Below are 24,943 nucleotides of genomic sequence, written 5' to 3' on the forward strand. Positions count from 1 at the left end.
TAGCCTTCTGGCTTGTCCACGTGATCTTCAGCAAACTGCAGATGAGCAGCAATGTTCTTTTTGGAGAGCAGTGGCTTTCTCCTTGCAACCCTGCCATGCACACCATTGTTGTTCAGTGTTCTCCTGATGGTGGACTCATGAACATCAACATTAGCCAATGTGAGAGAGGCCTTCAGTTGCTTAGAAATTACCCTGGGGTCCTTTGTGACCTCGCCGACTATTACACGCCTTGCTCTTGGAGTGATCTTTGTTGGTCGACCACTCCTGGGGAGGGTAACAATGGCCTTGAAATGACCTTCAAATTAACTGCTAATCCTAGAGGTTCACATACTTTTGCCACTCACAGATATGTAATATTGGATAATTTTCCTCAATAAGTAAATGATTAAGTATAATATTTTTGTTTCATTTGTTTAACTGGGTTCTCTTTATCTACTTTTAGGACTTGCGTGAAAATCTGACGACGTTTTAGGTCAAATTTATGCAGAAATATAAAAAATTCTAAAGGGTTCTTAAACTTTCAAGCACCACTGTAGCTGCTTCTGTTTCCCTACAAACATGTAATTTCCATTTTTAGCAAGCTTCATACCCGACTACCTATTCCAGAGACTTTTTTGTCAGGTCCCAATCCCTGTTTTGGACCAAGTATGAAAACCCATTAGTGATTTTGATATACAATCTTGAAACATGTATCCATGGTTAGGTGCCTTGCCCAAGGGCATTTCAGCCATTCCTGCTGGTCCAGGGAATCAAACCAGCAACTTTTTGGTTCCAAAGCTGCTTCTCTAACCATTAGGCCAAAGAAGACCATTAGAAATTTTGACCAATCCTGCCTGAATCCACTCCCACACTTATGTTTTTGTTTGTATTTAAACAGTGATTTTTTTTCCAACTGAAATCAGCTGCTTCTGTTTCCCTACAAACATGTAATTTCCATTTTTAGCAAGCTTCATACCCGACTACCTATTCCAGAGACTTTTTTGTCAGGTCCCATGGGATCCCAATCCCTGTTTAGACCAAGTATGAAAACCCATTCGTGATTTTAATATACAATCTTGAAACATGTATCCATGGTTAGGTGCCTTGCCCAAGGGCATTTCAGCCATTCCTGGTGGTCCAGGGAATCGAACCGACAATCTTTTCGTTCCAAAGCTGCTTCTCTAACCATTAGGTATTACCATGGTATTACTTCTTCAACCACAATTAGTTTCAGACATTGTGCACGTACAAATGTAAAACTCTTTATTTACAAAATATTTTGAAAATATACATTAAGTGACATGTTTTGAAGATGCTATACAATAATACAACAGTACAAATGTAAAAATTATTGTTCTATCATTAAAAATCTGAGGAGCGCAGGTTCTGTTTGGTTGTCCTCACATCAATCTTAAGGGACCTGTCAAATAAATCTTTTTTTTTTTTTAAATGCATATTGACAACAGCATTGGTATAAGACACAAGTTCCTAATCTCCGAGCTGCAGACCAGGACTGACCCAACTACCAGCTTGCAACAACACAGCAGTGAGGACGTTACCCAAGCAACAAACTGGTGCTAGGCCAACATCAGGCGCCAACATTGGCTCAGTGTAATTTTATCTCTAGGGACAGCATTGCATAGGAGAGCCAAGATAGTCACACAAATTGTACAATGAGCCACTGTCGGTTTGCTAGCTGGGTATTATTGGACTACTGTTTAGCAAATGATTCAATGAAGCACAACTGTATCCACTAGAAGAGCACTCGGTAGAGTACACACCTCCGCCAAGCCACATATTCGGATTTGCATCAAAATCTAATCAATTGTTCCTTCGCCCATGGCTCACTTTTCCTCAAAATGTCACCAAAATCCATTCACTACTTTTCGAGTTACATTTGGAACAGATAAATGGAGATGAAAATGTAATCTCCTCCAACAAAGCTGGTAAAGGTAATAAACAAAGCCTTCTGCACGACACACAATTAACCAACACATCTCTATACAGTATGTACATAGACTTGTGTGCTTCTTACACATTTGCACACACTGACTATACACTAACAGACCTTATCACAGTACTACATGGCTGTACTAACCATTTCATGAGCATGCAGGTAGTAGTCTAAGATAAAAGATGCCCTAAGACGATGCTCTTCGTCATTGTTATATTGAATTGCTTCTAGTAGAGGAATGCCATCCAGCCTGATAAACTCTTCAGATACCTGCATTTAAAAGAAAAAAAAAACTATTAAATAGGCTCGCAGAGATATGATGGCTATTAAAATAAAGCAAGTAAACAAAACAATGCAATTAGAAGGATAAGCACAGCGGGTAAGCACAAGGGTTTTTGTTCCAAAGAAAGGATCAAGAGGCAGCACTACAAACTGATATCTACAGTCATTCACAACCAACCATAGCAGTGGGACTACATTACATTAATAGCATTTATCAGAGCAACGTACAATATACCCAGAGCAGCCTGGGGAGCAGTTGGGGGTTAGGTGCCTTGCTCAAGGGCACTTCAGCCATTCCTGCTGGTCCAAGGAATCAAGCCAGCAACCTTTTGGTCCCAAAGCTGCTTCTCTAACCATTAGGCCATGGCTCCCCCTCCCAAGACCTTTAATCTCCACTACCACCCACTCCCATAAAAATTCCAACCAATCCTGCCTGGATCCACTCCTACACTCATATTTTTCTTGTATCTAGCAGTGATTTTTTTTCCCCCAATGAATTTAGCTGCTTCTGTTTCCCAACAAACATGTTATTTCCTTTTTTAGCAAGCTTCATATCTGACCATCTACACCAGAGACTTTTTTGCCAGGTCCCATGGGATCCCAAACCCTGTTTGGATCAAGTGTGAAAATCAATTAGCACCTTTTAACATACAATCTTGAAACATGTATCCATGATTCAGACCAGATTCTATGCATTCTACCAAAAACCACACCACAAAAGGTGTAGAGCGCAAAAATGCCATCAGTTTATTTTACGTGTGCGTGTGTGCGTGCGTAGTGGTTAGCACTGTCGCCTCACAACAAGAAGGTCCTGGGTTCGAGCCCAGAGGCCGACGAGGGCCTCTGTGTGGAGTTTGCATGTTCTCCCCGTGTCCGCGTGGGTTTCCTCCGGGTGCTCCGGTTTCCCCCACAGTCCAAAGGCATGCAGGTTAGGCTAATTGGTGGCTCTAAATTGACCGTAGGTGTGAATGTGAATGGTTGTCTGTGTCTATGTGTCAGCCCTGCAATGACCTGGCGACTTGTCCAGGGTGTACCCCGCCTTTCGCCCGTAGTCAGCTGGGACAGACTCCAGCTTGCCTGCGATCCTGTAGAACAGGATAAGCGGCTACAGATAACGGATGGATGGATGTGTGCGCATGTGTGTGTGTGTGTGTGCGTGCGTGTGTGTAGCTCACCTGTGGGCAACTGACAGTAAGCATATGCAGCACCTCCAGGCTCAGTGTTACTATGTCTGGATCAGCCATTTTGAGCGTGGCACAAAGGGCAGAGAGCAAACCTGCTTGTGCCAGCTGAATACAGTATCCTGGACCACTGTGAGCAACATTACCCAGAACTCTTAGCACCTGATCACAGAGCAGAAGCTTGCGGTCAGACAGACAGATGGTCAGTATTTGCACTTAGCAGTAAAGTTACAGTTGTGGTCAGAAGTTTACACACAGTGACATGAATGTCATCTTGGATATGAATGTCATGGCAATATTTGGGCTTTCAGTAATTTCTTTGAACTGTTCTTTTTCTGTGGCAGAATGTACAGCATACATCTTTAATTAAAAAAAAAAAACCAAAAAACATTAGAATTTGGTGCATAAGTTTTCATTTTCTTTGGGTTTTCTGAAATCAACACAGGGTCAAAATTATACGTACAGGGTCAAAAATATACATACAGCACACCTAATATTTGGTTAAAATGTCTCTTCGCAAGATTCACCTTGACCAAACATTTTTGTTTACCATGAACAAGCTTCTAGCAGAATTCTGGTCAGATATTTCATGACTCTTCATGGTAGAATTAAATTTAAAAAAAAAAATTTCCTTTCTCGGCATGGACTCGACTCATAAGCACGGTCCATATATTTTCAGTAGGGTTGAAGTCAGGACTTGCTTTCAGCTTAATGTTAGCCTCCTTTATCCTCCACAACCAGCTCTGATGCATGTTTGGGTTCATTGTCCTGTTGTAACTCCCAAGAAGTGTTCAAGTTTCTGATGGTTTATGCTGAAGAATTCTGAGGTAGTCCTCCTTCTTCATTATTCCATCCACTTTGTGCAATGAACCAGTTCCACTGGCAGCAAAACAGCCCCAGAGCATGATGATCCTACCACCACCACCAGCTGGTACAGTGTCCCTCTGTACATGGTGGTCATTGTGGCCAAACAACTCAATCTTTGTCTCATCTGACCATACAGCTATCCTCCAGAAGGCTTTTTCTTTGTCCATGTGGTCAGCTTCAAACTTTAGTTAAGCTTGAAGATGTCAATTTTGGAGCAGGGGATTATTTCTTGGATAGCAGCCTCTTAGTCCATGGTGATCCAAACTGTAGACAGTGATCCATCAGCTTCCAGTTCATGGCAGGGCTGTGCCATGGTGGGGCTGTGCCATGGTGGTTCCCAAGTTGTTCCTGACCATCCAAACCAATTTCCTTTCAGCTGAGGGTGACAGTTTGGGTTTTCTTGAAGCAAAGAGGCTTGGCAAAGTGACTACACCTCACAATAACATGCATACAATTGTTTGAACTGATCTTGGAATTTGCAGTTGTTTAGAAATGGCTCCAAGAGACATTCCAGAGTTGTGTATATCTGCGATCCTCTTTCTCAGATCTGTACTGAGCTCTTTGGACTTTCCCATTTTACTGTGTGTTGGTCAATCTGATGAGTGCTGTAAACAAACCCTTTTTATGAAGGCACAGAGAAGCTACCAGCTGTATTCAATCATGATCACTAACAGGAAGTTAAGAGACCTCGGCCTTGGCAAGATCAGAGACATTTTGGAAGTCTCAGCACCTCTGAATTAATAATCCAAGTGAGCGTATGTTAATTTTTGACCCTGCATGTATAATTTTGACCCTGTGTTGATTTCAGAAAACCCAAAGAAAAGTAAAACTTGTGCACCAAGTTTTAGTATTGCTTCTTTTAATTAAAGATGTATGCTATACAGTCATATTGCCACAGAAAAAGAACAGTTCAAGGAAATGACTGAAATCCCAAATATTGCCATGACATTCATGTCACTGTATGTAAACTTCTGACCACAACTGTATGATTTAACATGTTAGGAATTTCTGAAAGTGGGAAATAACTCGCAAATTACGATCAGACAAAAATAATGTCTCTTAATACTACTGACAAGAGCAGTGATTAAACATTCAAGTGGACGTGAAGGATTACATTACACCATGTTACAAATGTATACAGTATGCGTGTGTGTGTGTGTGTGTGTGTGTGTGTGTGTGTGTCTCTCTCTCTCTCTCTCTCTCACACACACACCATGGTATTGATTCCATTCGAAAAGGGTAAAAGCTGGAGAAGATCTGGTACCATCTTCAAGAACAGCACAGCTGAACAAAACACAAGTGAACCAGCTGCAACCAGAAACAGACAGAGAATGATATTTTGAGAATTGCTACTGTAAAACTTGAATGTGTACAATGCAAATCACAATTAACTGTGGTTTTTAAATTAAAAGTGAAGATTATATTTGTTGTGTCACGATTCGTCTCCTGTGGTGGTCTCCATCGTCATGGTATTTGCCGGTGGTCCTACCTGTGAGGTTGTTGAAGACCCACAGGCTCTCCCTGCTCAGAGCGCAGTGGGAGGTTAGGTAAGTCTGGGTGAACACACACAGAGCAGCTAAGAGTCGGACATCCTCTACGCCTGCTGAGCATCCTGCAGCCTCACACACCCCGCTGGCTAACATATTACCCAGGCAGCGCAGCAGGGGCCAGATCAGCTACAAGGCAAAGAAAGATTTAATAACAAAATACTAGTGATGGAACTCCGCCATGGATGTGCTTTCAGAGCAGAAATGACAGCGATACATTTGCAATCTGCATCGCTGCTTAGGTTGTTTCGAATAAACTCACCAATTCCACACCGTCATTAGTGCTCCCTTTAGCAACAGCCCCTCCTAGTGTAATCAGCAGATTATTACACTGTGAGAGGAGTCCTTCAGTTATCAAGGTGGAGGTATCAGCAGTACTGCAAAAACAAACCGTTACATGAAACTTTCAGAAGCTGTCAGTTGATTCATTTGTTGGAGGAAGTAAAACATGAAAATAAGTGTACAACTCATGGTAACATCTCAATAGTTAAAAAAAAAAGGGGTTCAATAGAGATCTTGCATGTGACGTCACAGCCGATCCAGATTGTGACAGACGCCATCGTGTCGGTCAAACGCCATATTCCGCCTTCTACTTCTACTTCTGGTTCTACTTCTGCTTTTACTTCTACCTTTTCTTCTGGAAAACCCTACTATATACAATTCTACTACAACGGCTGCAGCTACAAGCGCTCCCTACCTGTGCACGGTTTTTATGTTTTTTGTGTGTATTTTTGCGTGTTGTTCGTCTGTACCGGACTTCAATATCCACTACAACCGTATGGACTTACTGGACATTGGTTTCCAGCAGAAAATGACGGTTTGTAGCGATTTCCATAGCATGCACAACATTCCGGACGAGAAAAAAAAAAACATTCCGGACGAGACCAGATTGCGAGACCAGCGGGGTCTCCGTGGATTGTTATCGGAAGCAAAGCGAAGGAGGCAGCGCCGGGAGCTGAAGCAAAAGCGAGGCTACAGGCAGAGCCGGCCTGTTGACTAAGCTCAGAAAACAGCTACTCAAATCTCCACTGCCAAGCCTCTACCTCTCCAACGCCAGATCCATGTAAACAACATGGACAATTTGGAATTACCTTATTCTATAATCGGCTGGTCAGTGCTATACTCAATACTTAAGTGACTTACCCATCCAGTGAGGATCATTTTCTTGTTTACAAGATGCCACATCTGAGTCGCTGACAAATCCTGAATTTCTGTAAAGATAACTGTCCAGAGATTTATAAGCACGCAGTGCTTCACCACTGAACAGCGAGAGAAAGTTGATGAGGTAATCATACACGTCTGGGTATTCCGCTGGCAGTTCAAAATCCGGTCGTGAAAACTCCGTCCGGAAAGCCATAAGGGTCACAAATCTGTAGCTTGTTTATTTTAGACATATATCTAGTTATCTGTTCATTAGAAAAATGAGCCGTGTAGTCCGTCGGTTGAAATTGATCCATTCTGTACACGAGTGCAGCAGTATTCAGCGGTGTTTTTGACCGACACGATGGCGGTTGTGTACTTTCCGGTCACGTGACTGCAAGATCTCTATAGGGTTTGTTGGACTTGAAGATGAGAGGGAAAAAACCCACACCATACCGTGATACTATATAATGTAAACACCAGGCGCATTCAATGGCGGCTCCCATACCAAACTCCGGATCTGGAGTCAGAAGTGAAATCAAATGAGGGACCAAACCAGAGGTCATGACCATCCTGAAAGACATTATTATTATTATTATTAACTCAAAGTCATCCTACCCTTCATGAGCAAATGCTTTCAGAGATACAAGGCAGGGAGCACAGTGGGAAAAAAAACCAAAATAAAGCGACGGTGGCAGAGTGCAACACAATGCTTAGACCACAATAATTCTACAGCTCAAAGTTCTGTCTTGTTCCTCGGTGATGCAAAGCACTAACGTTCTGCACAACAATTAAAAAAATACTTGGGGGGAGACAGAGTGCCAGTAATAGAGATCTGAGGAGCAGCAAAAGCAAAAAGAAAGAGACAGACTTGTTTAGTTTGGGTTCATGAGACACTGCTTCCTGCCCATATAAGAATCTTACTGGTTTGATTGGTCAAAACACCTGAAATGTTCCTAGAATACACTACACTAACACCGATGAGCTTTACGCTTTGCTCAGAATGGTGAATCAAGTTCAACTTGAACCAACGCTCTGCTCCTAGATCACGAGAATAACACTACCAGCGTCAACTGTTCCACTGCCGAACCATAGCAAACAAAATAAAACTTGCTGTTTGTGCCAGTACTACTGCTGCTCAGTATGATCCCCGCCTTAGCAACCAAGACAGGAAATCGTCACCATAGTGGTTTTGGCTCAGCATATTAGAAACGTTTAGCCAGGATTAACCATATGACAGGAAGTGTGTTCTTGGATCATAAAATGTAAGAGCCAATCATGCTCCAATATGCAAATAATGTACCCTGGCTTCTGTTATTTACTGGGAAAAGGGGCTGGTATGTGTAAATCTGGGGCGATGTTTCCAAAGAGGACATTAATAAAATGTGGATTTCCTGATAAGTGTAGTCATGCTTCTCTGCCTTTTTCAGCTGACTAATGACATTTTTATGGAACTAAAACCTCTCTTGGGTTTTCCGGGGACCATAAACCATACTTTAATTTATAAGCTACAGAAGAAAATTATTTACATGATAACTAATTTAGCCTCGCAAAAGGGATTGTTTAGTTGAACTAATTAACAGTTATTCCACTCAATCTCGTCGTACATCAGCTGAGAGCCGATGAGGTGCGGATCACCGAGTCGGCTATAAGCCGCGTACAACGAGATTGAATGGAATAACTGTTTTATTCTATCCATATTGACTGGATTTTGAGAAACAGAGCATGTTTTTTTTTTTTTTGCAAATTTGAGAAATAAAAAGTTTATACAAAACGTCCGACAAAATCATTTCCGCTTAGAATGTAAACAAACCGATGAAATGACAGGAGCAATTTGTGGAAAATGCTATAATAATAATTCTTGGGGAATAAAGATACGTTCACATCAAATACTTTTCCATATTTTGCTGCTTTTTTTTATTTCTTGGGGTTTTGTATTCAAGTAGAGTTTTTATTTCGTCCTCGGTTGGTTCAGCAACACGCGCCGCCATTTTGTTTTTCTCTACTCACGGTATACGAGCTGACAGCCTAGTAATAGAGTAGCCAATCAGAGCGTCCGATTGCTCATATCCAGTGAATGTGGATAGAATAATTTTGCTTAGATCAGGTTTAATTTTTGCAACTTACGGAATAACGCCGTCCGCTGCATCTTTATCCTGAAGCAGCTGGGACAATGTAAAGCCCACTGCCTCCATCACTGCCAGGTTACACCTCTGATTCTGAGGACGACGTAGGAAGTTAAGGAAGTGTACAATATATGGTCTTTCTGAAAGGGCTAAAAGGAGAGCGAGTAAGAAATGGATAACTGAACAGGTTCTAGTCAGTGGTTACCTGAATGCAGTTAGCCAGAGCGGGAACAATCCCCTGGACCAGCAGCTTCTCTTTTACTAGAGCATCCTCTGGCCACAGATTCCCTAATGTGTACAGGCAAAGCTCCTGTGCAGGCATGTTGCACATACACACATAGAAAACTGAAGTACATATAGTATACATCAAAGAAACAAGTCATATCTTCTGAGAACGACCTTCACTAACCGTGAGTTTGGCACTCGGGCTGGAGAGATATGTGAGAAGATATGGGGTTGCAGCCAAGCATGACTGCCCCACACCAGGGTGAGGAGAGTTGGAGAGCTCATGAAGACACCTCGCTGCCTCCAGCTGGCACTGAGCATTGTGTCCGCTGAGCTGCCCAACCAGCACATACATGCTGTTCTCCAGTCTAAAAAGGGAGAGTTGAGTAAATAAATAAATAAATAAATAAATAAATTTCAATAAGCATTAGGAGGAATCATCTGCATTAAAGGCATGTCGGTATTAAACTCTTACTCTATGGTGAAACTTGGTTTTTAACAACTAATCCTAAATATGAAAAATGTTGCTTAAAATGATTTAATTCAGGAGATGATTAACATTAGAAGCAGATGACAGCTTTCAAAACAACAAATAAATCAGCTCGTGCCTCTGAAGAAGTAAGGGGCGTACACATAGGAAGAGAGCATCCTTTATGTCTAGTAATCTATTGATATCCATCCATCCATCCATTATCTGTAACCGCTTATCCTGTGCAGGGTCACGAGCAAGCTGGAGCCTATCCTAGCTGACTATGGGCGAGAAGCAGGGTACACCCTGGACAGGTCACCAGGTCATCACAGGGCTGACACAGAGACAAACAACCATTCACGCCTACGGTCAATTTAGAGCCACCAGTTAACCTAACCTGCATGTCTTTGGACTGTGGGGGAAACCGGAGCACCCGGAGGAAACCCACGCAGACATGGGGAGAACATGCAAACTCCGCACAGAAAGGCCCTCGTCGGCTGCTGGGCTCGAACCCAGGACCTTCTTGCTGTGACGTGACAGTGCTAACCACTACACCATCGTGCTACCCTAATCTATTGGTGGGCATACTTTTTTTTTATGCAAGCTTGCCTTTTTCAACTCACAAAACTCCATCACCTATAGTTTGCTTGCTTCTGTTGAGACTTGTGTGTTTAAAACCATTCAAGCCCTAATGTTTAATTCATGTCTCTGCTTTTCCTACAACCACCACGTCCCTGCTTTTTATTTATCAGTGAAAAGCAGAGCTTAAGAAGAGACTAGCAGTGATGTAGTCAGTGCGTTTACATGCACATAGAGAAAATCGAATTTCTGCCATTGCTCGACTGAAATCGAAGTTCTAAATGCCATGGAAACACCTTAGCTCGGCTAAAATTGAACCGAACTTGATTTCTCGTAATCGAGCTATACGACCTAGATTATGTGATTTTTGCCGAGCTACTTAGTGCATGTATACCCTAATCGAGCTACATCGTCGAGCTACTTACTTTAGCACTGCCCCTTCCGGAAGTGACGAGTGACAAGACCACAAGCGGGAAACACAACAGCCTCGGTCGGCATGACAACAGTAGTAGCGAGCAGCAGAAGAGGTCAGGAGGAACAAACGAAGAAGAGAAAATGGCGAGCAGAAACATGCACTTCTGGAGCAATGAGGAGACAGAGTTCATGCTCATTCAGCTTAAGGAGTTGAATATATTAAAATTCATGGACGGGAGAAAAACGCGCAATGGAGAACACGGAACTGATAACTTTGTTTACACTCTTGAATAGCTCTTCTTCATGACGACAACTGGAAGTGTACCAACACGATGGGGCGTGTAGCGCCACCTGTGGCTCGGGTGCACAATGTACCTCACACAATAGCTCGATTTCCTTGTGTGCATGTAGGATTGGATTTCTCTGGCACCCCTGCTGGGACCCTTTGCTCGATTACCGACAGCAGCTCGATTTGGATGTGCATGTAAACGTACTGAGTGACAAGAGACCATGCAAAGTCAATGAAGTTCGATGACTTGTAGCAATGACAGACGGAATAACCGTTGGCGATGTGAAATGGAAGGATACGGAGTTAAAATAATCTCAAATTTGCAAATGGGGATGCAATTGAGGCAATGGGAGTGAAGCATACCGTTGACTGACAGATGACACCAATACTGAGTGACAAATAACTATACAAGAAGGATACTGAGGCAACCAGTGTCTGGAACGGCCACTAGCGACCAACCATCAGCTATTAAGCGCTGGCCGAAGAGCGAATCGCTTTATATGACAGCCCTGTACGCACTGAATTCTTTGTCAAGTTTTAGTGACGTTATTTACTACCTATACATGACAATTGACCAAAAGGTTGCTGGTTCGATTCCCTGGACCAGCAGGAATGGCTGAAGTGCCCTTGAGCAAGGCAACTAACCCCTAACTGTTCCCCACGCTGCTCTGGGTACACTGTACATCACTCTGGATAAAAGCATCTGCTAAGTGCCTGTAATGTAATGTAACGTAACGTAAACTGGTGTTTGTACATATGCGAGGCAGTCTGTAAAACCCCAAACAGATGTTGTCGCAGCTTATAAATAAATAAATAAATAAATGGATTTTGACCAAAATTGAGTTCTGTCAATACACACTCAGATGACAGTAGACAAAAAGACATTAATTTAAAAAGAAAGAAAGAAAGAACAGAACTGATTGTGTTTATATGCAGCAAGTTTACCTCAGATGATAAAACAGAGACTGATGTGATAATACACTACCGTTCAAAAGTTTGGGGTCACTTTGAAATGTCCTTATTTTTGAAAGAAAAGCACTGTTCTTTTCAATGAAGATCACTTTAAACTAATCAGAAATCCACTCTATACATTGCTAATGTGGTAAATGACTATTCTAGCTGCAAATGTCTGGTTTTTGGTGCAATATCTCCATAGGTGTATAGAGGCCCATTTCCAGCAACTCTCACTCCAGTGTTCTAATGGTACAGTGTGTTTGCTCATTGCCTCAGAAGGCTAATGGATGATTAGAAAACCCTTGTACAATCATGTTAGCACAGCTGAAAACAGTTGAGCTCTTTAGAGAAGCTATAAAACTGACCTTCCTTTGAGCAGATTGAGTTTCTGGAGCATCACATTTGTGGGGTCGATTAAATGCTCAAAATGGCCAGAAAAATGTCTCGACTATATTTTCTATTCATTTTACAACTTATGGTGGGAAATAGAAGTGTGACTTTTCATGGAAAACACAAAACTGTCTGGGTGACCCCAAACTTTTGAACGGTAGTGTAAGTGATACCTTATGACCCTTTATAGACTTATACTACTTTAATTTGCAGTACTGGAGCTTTTTCCATAATTAGATGAGGTTATAAATGTAGAGGAAGGTGGGTGTCTTTCAGAGGAATTGCAATGATCTCTTTAAATGTGATTTTCTCTCTCTTTGCTTTTGGGAGTAACCACATTTTAAATGATTATAAACATAATTCTGGCTGAGATAGATGTGTAAAGGGGAAACATACAATATTTCAGTTCATTAAAGCCGATACTACATAAGTAATAATTCAGAAAATGTCCAAATTTGACTAAGTGAAAGGTTTTTCCAGGCCACCGCTCATTCAGACTAGCAACACATTTGTGCTTGTACTTGTCAACACACAATAAAAAATGGCTTATCATCCTTATAGCACTATGCGTTGTCACTTCTATGCATGGCAACAAGTTTTATTTTGCACAGCAGTTATGTACGACACAATTTCTGTGCACCAGTCTCAATTTATGCAAGCAAAACAATGACGCCTACTTAGTGAAGATGAGGTGAGTTTGAGGGTCTCTTAGCGCCTTTCTCAGCGTCGCCAGATGAGCAGCTTTCTCTTCTCCACCACGCTGTGCATTGTGTAGCATCTCCCGAACCTGCATGCACGCGCACACACACATGCTCAGTCACCCACTTCATTAGCTTTTACAACATACCACAACATATCAAAGCACAAGAATTAGTTTACTTGAAAATAATACTTGAATGATTTCATCATTTTTTCTTTACCAAAAAAAAGTCACCATGTATATGAATGTTTCAATGTCTATATATATATATACACACACACACACACACACACACTGTACATGTTCACTTCTGCCATGTTGTTACCCCTCAGTGTGTTTCTTGCATTTACATATGTATAGTAATCCACTAATGTATTCATACCTTTATTTTTTTTTTGCAAGTTTCAACTCCCTAAACTCCATCATCTATATAGTTTGCTTGCTTCTGTTGAGACGTGTGTGCGCGCAACAGTTTAATCCCTAATGTGTAGTTCGTGTCTCGGCTTTTTCTACAACTACCATGCACTTGCTTTTGGTTGACTGTTGAAAAAGGGGATCTTAAAGGAGATACGCAGAACCTTTATTTTTAAATCAATTTCTGAGTGGATAGTATCTCCATCCTTGACTCTTATATGCTGCATAAATGGGAATAAAAAATATATATTGAGAGTTAAAATCGACCACAAAGCCAAACTCAGCGAGCTGCCCCGCTGAGACAGCCAACCATGAGTGTGTGACATCACAGAGGTAACCGGTTTTAAGGCCGAGGCCTTTTACAGCTATAGACCAAACCCAGACTCGGCAGGCGAGAGTAGTGGCAATGGCCTCTTCGTTCGGATTCATTGGAGATTCTTTGGATTCCTCAGACAGTAGTGCATCTGCCTGTGATAGTCCTGAAATTGGAGTGTGTGTACATGCTACTGCTATACACGTAGAACTGTATCAGTTCGAACCATCAGAAAGTGAATCAGATAGTAACACGTCAGCCATGGAGGCCCTCATCTTACGAAATAAAGCCAGAGAACAAAGCTGTCTAGAGAATTGGATGGAATTGAACTGACAGTCTCATGTGACTCTCATTAAAACAGGATAGGTGTTATAATTTATGCAACATACATGTACATGCATGCATTTTCACTGATAAAACGTAAAAGGCTAATTAATCAATCAATCAATCAGATGAACTGACAATTACATTCTGAAGCAAATCAAATAATCTTATACCGGTAACTTAAATACATAATACAAGTTACATGTATTAATTAGTGCTGTCAAGCGATTAAAATATTTAATCGCGATTAATGTCGCGACAGTCATAGTTAACTCGCGATTAATCGCAATTTAATCGCACATTTTTGTTACATAAAAAAAACATTGTAATTCTCTTATCAGCATAAAAAAGTGAATGGGCTTGCTTTGTACCAATGTTTTTTTTTTTTTTTTATTGCAAAGCATAACACGTCTTGACACAGCCACTGCAAAGTGAAACCTAAGCCGAACACCGGAGCGGGGCTAGCAAGAGAACCAGGAGTGAAATGATCTACTGTTTGAGTTAGTCTCTAATCAGAGAGACAGGTTACACAGTGACGGTAGGCTTGACATGCTTGATTATAATATAAAGTACACTATTATATTAACTTTAAGTTGTTCGTTGATAAATATTGCATTGAATCCGATCTTTACTGTTTCAGCTCACTTAACACATTTTGTACTTTTACACTTTCTGCCTGTTGATGCGTCGCGCTGTCCAATCAGAGGCGGCCAAATTTGCATATTACAGGAAGGATTTCTGGGATAGCATTGAGTTTACAGTTCAGAGGGATCTGGCTTCTTTAGACTCTGTCTTCTTAAAACTGAATAAATATTTAAAAAGAGCCAAATGAGCCAGTCTTTTGAACGGCTCTTTTCAAAGAACGGATCACAAAGATGCGGATCCCATCAAAGAACCATAAATCCCATCTCTACTAGCGCGCCCTGCCCGCGCTGGTTCTTTGGGGAGGGCAGAGGACTCTGGCTGTGCGGGGCATTACAGTCTAGCTGCTATCGGGTTTTTTTTGCAAAGTCTTTGTTCCAAGTTCCTGGCAGTTTCAAAAGCTTATGAAAAACCTACATCATGTCACAGAGCGTTAATCTCGCGATAAAAAAATTATCGCCGTTAAAATTGAGTCAAGTTAACGCGTTAATAACGCGACATTTTTGACAGCACTAGTATTAATCTAAATGCAGGTAAAACAACGAGTGTTATTATGTAACCAAATGAGAGTCACATCTTACCCATCTGTGTTCTCGCTTCTTGAAGACCAAACTTGTGGCCGATTGTTTTGTAACAATCTGACTTTCAGTTCTTCGTTCATTCGCTTCTTCCACGCAAGAGTGAGATATTGCTGCTGAGGCAAGCATATCCAGCAGAGAAATCTGATGACTGGTCCATTCATTCTCCATTTTCTCCATACGGAGTACTCCGCCATTACTGGTCAGCTCACACTCCGGAAAAACTGGCGCAATTGAACTTACTTTCCTTTTCTTGTAGTTTTCTTTTCCTTTAATTGTTGGCACTGTACCCTCTTTCAATATGGGCTTACAGCCAACACTCCTTAATAGATCAGAGGTTTCGTACGAGTCTTCAGTAAAATGTGCTCGTGAATTTCTTGCAAAACGCATCCAAACCTTTGTAGTTTGAACATTCTTGGGCCATGAATGCAACATAAATCCACCTTCTGTTGTGCTGCTGCACCCGCCAGCAACACGTCTACGTGGCATAGCGATAAATTAGCTCAAAATGGAGGATCGGAGTTGCAGTCAGCTCTGTGTTTTAGTATAGCAGAAATAGCGATGAGACTACTCAGACCGCTACCTATATGAATCATTTTAATCGTAAAAATTATTACATTAGATTTATTGTTAACGCTTAAAACTATTCCTGTGCCATTACTGAGGTCTCAAGGCATTTATAAACGAAAAGTGAGGCCATGGTTCTGCATATCTCCTTTAATGTAAAAACAGCTCAAACAACAACCAAGAACATCAACTCTCTCACATGCTTAGCTTTCAAACAACTCTTCATAAACACTCTCCACTGCCAAAAAACAAACAAACAAACAAACCCTAAGCTTTATGTTAAGAGGCTTCTTCTCCACAGGCATGCATTATGAGAAAACAGCTCAACATTGTTACAAAAAAACCTTAGTTGCATTCGGACCATGTGTCCTAGCAAGTTGGGGGGGGGGGGGGGGGGGGGGAGCCCTCAAACGCGGTTGATTACAGCTGGACCACTTTTGACTGAAAATGGAAATGCAGCACTTTAAATGTGTTAGGTCACATCTGGGGTATGTGTGAGTCAAATGTGGCTGTACATCTAGGTCAGCGCTGCAGACCTGCACTGCTGAACTGGGTGAACCACTCCAACGCATCTTCAACCTCAGCCTGCAGCTGGGGAGAGTGCCCACCCTCTAAAAGATATCACATATCGTTCCAGTTCCCAAAAAGAATCGGCCCAATGAGCTGAACGACTTCCAACCGGTGGCACTCACTTCACATCTGATGAAGACGTTGGAGCGGCTCTTCCTCAGCCTCCTCAGACCCCAGGTACAACATGCCCAGGACTGTCCGCAGTTTGCGTGCCGGGCAGGTGTTGGTGTGGAAGACACCATCCTCTACCTGCTACACCGAGCCCACTCGCATACGGATAAGGAACAGTGAGGATCCTCTTCTTGGACTTCTCGAGTGCCTTCAACACCATTCAGCCCCTATTGCTTCAGGACAAACTGAACAGGATGCAAGTGGACCCCTGCCTGGTCACCTGGATCTCCAGCTACCTCACTGACAGGCCGCAGTATGTCACGTCTGACACTGTGATTAGTAGCACCGGAGCACCCTAGGGCATGGTGCTGGCCTCTCTTCTCTTCACCCTGTACACCGCGGACTTCTGCTGCAAGTCGGAGCTGTGTCACATAAAGAAGTTTGCCGATGACACAGCCATCGTTGGGTGTATCAGTGACGACAGAGAGGAGGAGTATAGGAGCCTGGTGAGGGACTTTGCTGTGTGGTGCAACAGGAACCATCTGCAGCTCAACACCTCGAAGACCAAGGAGCTGGTCATTGACTTTGGGAGGTCCAGACCAAGGTCACAACCAGTTCTGATCGAGGGAGTCAAGGTGGAGGCTGTGGATTCCTACAAGTACCTCGGGCTGTGGCTGGACAGCAAGCTGGACTGGACTTGCAACACCAAACACTTATACAGGAAGGGACAGAGCAGTCTATACTTCCTTAGGAGGCTGCGGTCCTTCAACATCTGCAGGAAACTCCTGTGGATATTCTATCAGTCTGTGGTCGCCAGTGTCCTGTTTTACACCATGGTGTGCTGGGGGGGCAGCACATCCAGGCTGGACAAACTGATCAGGTGGGCCAGCTCTGTGGTCGGCATGAAGCTGGACTCTCTGGTGACGGTGGCAGAGAAGAGGACTATGGACAAACTATTGAACATCATGGACGATGCCAGTCACCCTCTGCACACCATCATCAGCAACCAGAGGAGCCTGTTCAGTGACAGAATGCTCCTTCCCAAGTGCAGGACGAACAGACTCAAAAACTCCTTTGTCCCTCACGCCATCAGACTGTACAACTCCTCTCTGGGGGGGAGGAGGGGTAACAGGAGGACGGAGGACAGGAAGGAGCAGTAGCCTAGTCTAACAATAAGCAATACCGGACAATGTGCAATATAATGTGCAATATAAAGTGCAATATCTCTCCTGCCACCCCCCTTTTTTTTTCCTCCTCCCCCCCTTCCCCATATCTTATTCTTTTTATATTTGTATATGTAAATAATTTATTTTAATTTATCCAGGAGTTTTTCTCTATTTCTTTTCTCTTTTATCTGTAATGATGCTGCTGGAATCTTAATTTCTCTGAGGGAACCCTCCCAAAGGGATCAATAAAGTTTTATCTAATCTAATCTTTAACCCTTTGGTGACTGACCCCTTGAAAATGGTTCCTCCAGGAACGATGACGTTTCAGTTGTCAAGACAACGGAAAAACTAAAATACAAGAGCATTTTGTTTTGTGCACAAGAGCATTGTGACGTATCTTTCTGTTTTTGTATTTTAGTTTTTCCGTTGTCTTGACAACTGAAACGTCATCGTTCCTGGAGGAACCATTTTCAAGGGGTCAGTCACTAATGCCACTTTTCCACTACAAACGCGGCTGAGCCGTGCCGTGCCGAGTCGAGCTGAGTCGGGCTGAGCGGGGCTGTTGGAGTTGCATTTCGACTACAACCGCGCTGAACCGTGCTGGCTGGAAGTGGGTGGACACATTGGGTGGAGTTAGCGAAAGTGGGTGGACGTCATGTGATGTCGTTAAGCAGCGCAAACAGTGACATCAGTGACAGTGGCGGAACAAGTCAGAGCCGGGCCGGGGGCGGGGCAAATGACCGGGCCCTTTATTAAAGCTTATCATAACATCATTTTAGGCTACAAAATGTCCGCAACTGCGGTGTTTACCAATTTCAACACTACCGGGTGCAACTATGTTATTTAGTACATCAAGTCCTTCAAACGAACATGTAAGTAACTCAGAAACAAAAAACATTAGGATACTGTACATGGCTCATAATAAAACATCAATAGCCTATACTGCGCACATTATTTGAAGGGCATACGAATGAGCGCTCAGAGGTTGCAACGGTGACAGGAAGAGTCAGAAATAAAAGGAGGGCGGTGCAAACCTCACTGAATGCACTGTGTTTACCAATTTCAACACTACGGGGTGCAACTATGTTATTTTGTACATTAAGTCCTTCAAACGAACATGTAACTCAGAAACAAAAAAACATTAGGCGACATACTGTACATGGCTCATAATAAAACATCAATAGCCTACTGCGCGCATTATTTGAAGGGCATACGACGAGCCTTGTGCTCCGCGAACTCGTCCACGATGCTCTGTATGTCACTGATTCAGTGAGCTTTTAAGCGGTAGTCTCACGACCCGAATAGTAAACAATAAACATGGAGGACATGGAGTCGTTAGTGTTGCTGGTCTTGGTGCTGTGGCTTGTTGTCACCGACAACGCCAACAGGTACTGGCAAGAGCGTATAGATGAGGCGAGGCGCATAAGGCTTCAGAAATTCTCGTAATTCGTAATTCTTCTTCTTCCGGGTTTGCGGTGTTTACAGATCCCAGCGCGCTCGCGGGGCGTGTGTGGGCGTGTGAGGACACTCCTCCTCACCAATCAGTGCACAGGAGAGTGTCTGCTCACGCCCCCAGCCTCACTCGGCTCGCTTTGGCTCGCTTCAGCCCCACTCCAAAACGGTGCGAGTTTTAGGGGCTAAGCGGGGCTGAAGCGAGCTGAGTCGTGCTGGTTTTTGGTAGTCGAAACGCGAGCCGTGTCGGGCTGAAGTGAGCTGAAGCGAGCTGAAGTGAGCTGAAAAAGGGTAGTGGAAAAGGGCCATAAAGGGTTTTAATGCTGCACAAACACAGCATGTGACTGTTTACATGTATCGTTTACTTCAAATGCTGCATTTACCTTAAAGCTACTCTAGGTAATCTTGGAAAAACCAAACCAGATTTTGAAAGTATACAACCAAAAAAACCCAAACAAACCCCATACAAACGCCTCCAAAACACATGAACGCGCACTGCCTGACTACTGTTGGAGGAAAAGTCTATGAGAGAGAGCGTTGGGGAGAAAAGTGCTGCACATCATTGTCGTATCCAACTACCTCAGTCTTATTCACATGTCAGAAAACCCCTAACATTATCATAATAAACGTAAACAATCAGGGCGACACAGTGATGTAGTGGTTAGCACGGTCACCTCACAGCAAGAAGGTCCTGGCTTTGAGCCCAGCTGCCAACAAGGGCCTTTCTGTATGGAGTTTGCATGTTCTCCCCGTGTCTACTTGGGTTTCCTCCGGGTGTTCCGGTTTCCCCCACAGTCCAAAGGCATGCAGGTTAGGCTAATTGGTGGCTCTAAATTGACCATAGGTGTGAATGTGAGTGTGAATGATTGTTTGGTGGGGTACACCCTGGTGACTTGTCCAGGGTGTACCCCGCCTCTCGCCCATAGTCAGCTGGGATAGGCTCCAGCTTGCCTGTGAACCTGTAGAACAGGAAAAGCAGCTACAGATAATGGATGGATGGAAACAATGAACATGGATATTGTTAGTACTCATAACTGTAACACAGCTTGCTAGCTTTAGTAATATATCTACAATATGTCTGCCTAGCCTTGTTGAAGGCTCCAGTCATGCGCAGTAAGAAAAGAAAGAAAGCACAACTTTATTCATCACACACTTGTGAAATTCCTCTCTGCATTTAACCCATCTGAAGCAGTGAACACACACATGCGCGCACGCACACATACAGTGGCATACAAAAGTTTGGGCACCCTTACTGAAAATGTCTGTTACTGTGAATAGTTAAGTGAGCAGAAGATGAACTGATCACCAAAAGGCATAAAGGTAAAGACGACATTTCTTTTTAGCATTTTCTGCAAGATTTGTGTATCATCTTTGTTTTTTACAATTGGAGAGTGGAAAAAGAAAAGGAACACCATGCGAAAGTTTGGGTACCCCAAAACATTTGAGTTCTCAGGTAACTTTTACCAAGGTTCCAGACCTTAATTAGCTTATTGAGCTGTGGCTTGTTCAAATTCTTCATTAGGAAAGGTCAGATGATGCAGATTTCAAAGCTGTATAAATTCTCTGACTCCTCAAACTTGTCCCTAAAATCAACAGCCATGGGCTCCTCTAAGCAACTCCCTCGCATTCTGAAAAATAAAATAATTGATGCTCACAAAGCAGAAGAAGGCTACAAGAACATAGCAAAGTGTTTCCAGGTAGCTGTTTCCTCAGATCGTATAATGTTATTAAGAAATGGCAGTTAACAGAAACAGTGGAGATCAAGGTGAGGTCTGGAAGATGAAGAAAACTTTCTGAAAGAACTGCTCGTTGGATTGCTAGAAAGGCAAATAAAAAAAACATGTTTGACTGCAAAAGACCTTCAGAAAGATTTAGCAGACCCTGGAGTGGTGGTGCACTGTTCTACTATGCAGCAACACCTGAACAAATATGACCTTCATGGGAGAGTCATCAGAAGAAAACCTTTCCTGCGTCCTAGCCACAAAATTCAGCGTCTGAAGTTTGCAAATGAACATCTAAATAAGCCTGATGCATTTTGGAAACAAGTCCTGTGGACCAGTGAAATCAAAATAGACCTTTTTAGCCACAATGTGCAAAGGTATGTTTGGAGAAAAAAGGGTGCCAAATTCCAGGAAGAGAACACCTCTCCAACTCTGAAGCGTGGGTGTGAATCGATCATGCTTTGGGGTTGTGTTGCAGCCAGTGGCACAGGGCACATTTCATTGGTCGAGGGAAACATGGATTCGAATAAATACCAGCAAATTCTGGAAGCAAACATCACACTATCTGTAAAAAATAGTTGAAGGTAAAAAGAAGATGGGTCCTACAATAAGACGATGATCCAAAACACATCTCAAAATCTACAATGGAATACCTCACGAGGCACAAGCTGAAGGTTTTGCCCTGGCCCTCACAGTACCCTGACCTAAACATCATTGAAAATCTGTGGCTAGATCTCAAAAGAGCAGTGCATGCAAGACGGCCCAAGAAACTTGTAGAACTAGAAGCCTTTTGCAAGGACGAATGTGTGAAAATCCCCCAGGTAAGAACTGAAAGATTATTAGCTGGCTACAAAAAGTGTTTACAAGCTGTGATACTTGCCAAAGGGGGTGTTACTAGGTACTAACCATGCAGGGTGCCCGAACTTTTGCTTCAGGCCCTTTTCCGTCATTTTGAAAATGTAAAAGATGAAAATAAATTTTTTTTGCTCAAAATATAAAGGGAATGAGTCATCTTTAACTTTATGCCTTTTGGAGATCATTTCATCTTCAACTTGCTTAACTGTTCACAGTAACTTTTTGAGCAATTTTGACCAGGGGTGCCCAAACTTTTGCATACCACCGTACATACCCAGAGCAGTGGGCAGCCATGCTAACAGCGCCCGGGGAGCAGTTGGGAGTTAGGTGCCTCGCTCAAGGGCATTTCAGTCCAAGGCCGTCCCATATTAACCTAACTTTGGACTGTGGGGGAAACCGGTAGCCTAGTAAACTAGACCCACCCGCCTAGCGGCCAAAAATATTTTTTGCCTAGCGAATGGGTCTAGCCTCGCACCATATAAACAAAAACACCCCGGGCATCAAATCGTGCCCGCCAATCACAACGCAAGGTTTTTGTTTGGATTCTTTGGGCGGGCTTTTGCAGGAGTGACGACAAAGCTGCGCGACGCTGGAGAAAGCACAACAGGAAAGATGGCTACGGCTAGTGAACAGCGTGCGTTTGACTCCGCTTTGGAATCAGTTTTAGAAGAATTAAACTTGGAGTTTTCGTTGAAACATGAGCAGGAAGAGGCTCTCCGCTCATTCCTTTTCAAGAAGGACGTTTTCGCTGTTTTGCCGACCGGCTATGGCAAAAGTCTGATCTACCAGCTGGCTCCGCTCGTAGCCAAAAGGATGGGGCTAGTTTGTGCAGTACGAAGAATTAATAAACAGCTTTGAAACATTACTTTTTGATTGTTTCTTATTTTCCCGTTATTTTAAATTTAAGGGAAATTATTTCACCAAACACCACTAAATAAAAACTCTCAAAAACAGTTTAAGCAAACCCTTGAAAAACACTTGGAAAAAAAAATGTGTATGTGGTACAGAGTCCAAACTTGTGGTCATTATCTCCAAACTTCTCAATATATCTAGAACCTGTTTATTAATTAATACGCATTTTGAAAAATTATTTAATTTCAAGGTCTCCTCCACTGCTTTCTGTCGCTCTGACTACGTCACAGTCACTGTTGCGCTGATTGGTCAGAGCGTTGGCCTATACGCACAGAGACAGTTTGAAAGACAGCGGTTTGTTCCTCCTACCCGCTTCGGAAATGTCTACGGATCGAGGCCAGACTAAATATTCACATTTAGTCTGGCTTGCCAGGCTAGGAAACCGGAGCACCCGGAGGAAACCCACACAGACACGGGGAGAACATGCAAACTCCACACAAAAAGGCCCTCACCAGCTGCTGGGCTCGAACCCAGAACCTTCTTGCTGTGAGGTGACCGTGCTATCCACTTACACCACCGTGCCGCCCAACAGGTAAACAGGTAGACCATCCAATCATTTAATTTGGACCGAATTATAGGATTAAATAAGATTAGTCTGGCTTTTTCCAGCCTTGCAACTGCCACAGACGATGGATTTTTCTTCTTTTTATTAACAAATCATTTGATTTATTCATTGCTGTTACGATGTAAAGAGAATTTCAAGAAATATCACAAAAATGTTTCTAAAATAAATTACCTGCCTGAGTTTTAAATGTGACAGACTACAGCTGGGCCAGTTTTGTCCCATAGTACACTTGCCATATCTTTCACTGAAGTGTAAGTGCTTCATATGGATTATACTTGAAACAGACTCGCACGGCCGACTTGCAAGGCGCTTTGGAGAACTGTGAATACATAGAAGTGTAATGTGAAAGCAATGACCTGGTCTTCAGAGAAAGGAGCACAGTTTGTTTCCATCAGGTCTTTCTCCTGCTCTTCTTCATTTAGCAGAAGCCTCTTACTGACCAGCTGTCTGTCTCTCCTGGCCTGTCTCAGGACTACAGACGGGTTGAGGAGAAAAACAGAAGCACATCAAATCTCTCTCACTAACATACACAGATAACTTTGCATGCAGGTCTTTAACCAGACACACAGACCACCACAATACCAAAAGCACACCTTTTTCATGTTCTCTTCTCTTCTGCTTAAACTCCTCCAGATCTTTAACAGAGACACTGGATTTGTGTCTGACTGCTTTCAGCCGCCACATATTTCTTCTGTAACCTATAAACTATTCATGCAGCTACATTACATGTAAAAACTATCACTTCATGCTTTTATATGCAAAATTTGGTCACTAGTCTGCCTCTGCACTTTGTAGAACAAGAGGCATGTTGGTAGGATGCATCAAACTGCTGCAACAGGAAATGACGTTGGAGATTTCAAAATTAAAGTCCCAAACGAACGTTCATACTTTGCTTCAGTGGCATTTAACATTTGCAAATATGACAACTTATGAAGAGTTTATGAAGTTATCTGCAGTTATAGGATAATTACAGGAAAATACAATGCACTAATCCAGTTTGTGTATAAACACTAGAGCTGAGTTATAGTGATACTGAGATGGTTGACTGATTGATTTCCATCCATCCATTATCTGTAGCTGCTTATCCTGTTCTACAGGGTCACAGGCAAGCTGGAGCCTATCCCAGCTGACTATGGGCGAGAGACGGGGTACACCCTGGACAAGTCGCCAGGTTATCACAGGGCTGACACATAGAAACAACCATTCACACCTACGGTCAATTTATAGCCACCAATTAGCCTAACCTGAATGTCTTTGGACTGTGGGGGAAACCGGAGCACCTGGAGGAAACCCACGCGGACACGGGGAGAACATGCAAACTCCGCACAGAAAGGCCCTCGCTGGCCACTGGGCTCGAACCCATAACCTTCTTGCTGTGAGGCAACAGTGCTAACCACTACACTACCGTGCCGCCCCAACAAACAACATCCGTCCATCTATCCATCCATTATCTGTAGCCGCTTATCCTGTTCTACAGGGTCACAGGCAAGCTGGAGCCTATCCCAGCTGACTACGGGCGAAAGGCGGGGTACACCCTGGACAAGTCGCCAGGTCATCGCAGGGCCGACACATAGACACAGACAACCATTCACACCTACGGTCAATTTAGAGCCACCAATTAGCCTAACCTGCATGTCTTTGGACTGTGGGGGAAACC

At 43.0% G+C, this 24,943-nt stretch overlaps 1 protein-coding gene across 1 annotated transcript; it reads right to left on the reverse strand.

Moving 5' to 3' along the window:
* Nucleotides 1-1,216: 1,216 nt before the first annotated feature.
* Nucleotides 1,217-24,094, reverse strand: tmco6 (transmembrane and coiled-coil domains 6). The gene is made up of 12 exons (XM_060927944.1): nt 23,880-24,094; nt 23,643-23,758; nt 13,074-13,183; nt 9,486-9,669; nt 9,282-9,386; nt 9,078-9,169; nt 7,407-7,523; nt 6,073-6,187; nt 5,753-5,939; nt 5,477-5,571; nt 3,391-3,558; nt 1,217-2,203 (listed from the first exon to the last, which is right to left on the reverse strand). The coding sequence occupies exons 1-12, from the start codon at nt 23,968-23,970 to the stop codon at nt 2,060-2,062; spliced, it is 1,524 nt and encodes a 507-aa protein (XP_060783927.1). The 5' UTR covers nt 23,971-24,094; the 3' UTR covers nt 1,217-2,059.
* Nucleotides 24,095-24,943: the final 849 nt, after the last annotated feature.

Source organism: Neoarius graeffei, chromosome 8, assembly GCF_027579695.1.
Source record: "Neoarius graeffei isolate fNeoGra1 chromosome 8, fNeoGra1.pri, whole genome shotgun sequence".
NCBI lineage: Eukaryota > Metazoa > Chordata > Actinopteri > Siluriformes > Ariidae > Neoarius > Neoarius graeffei.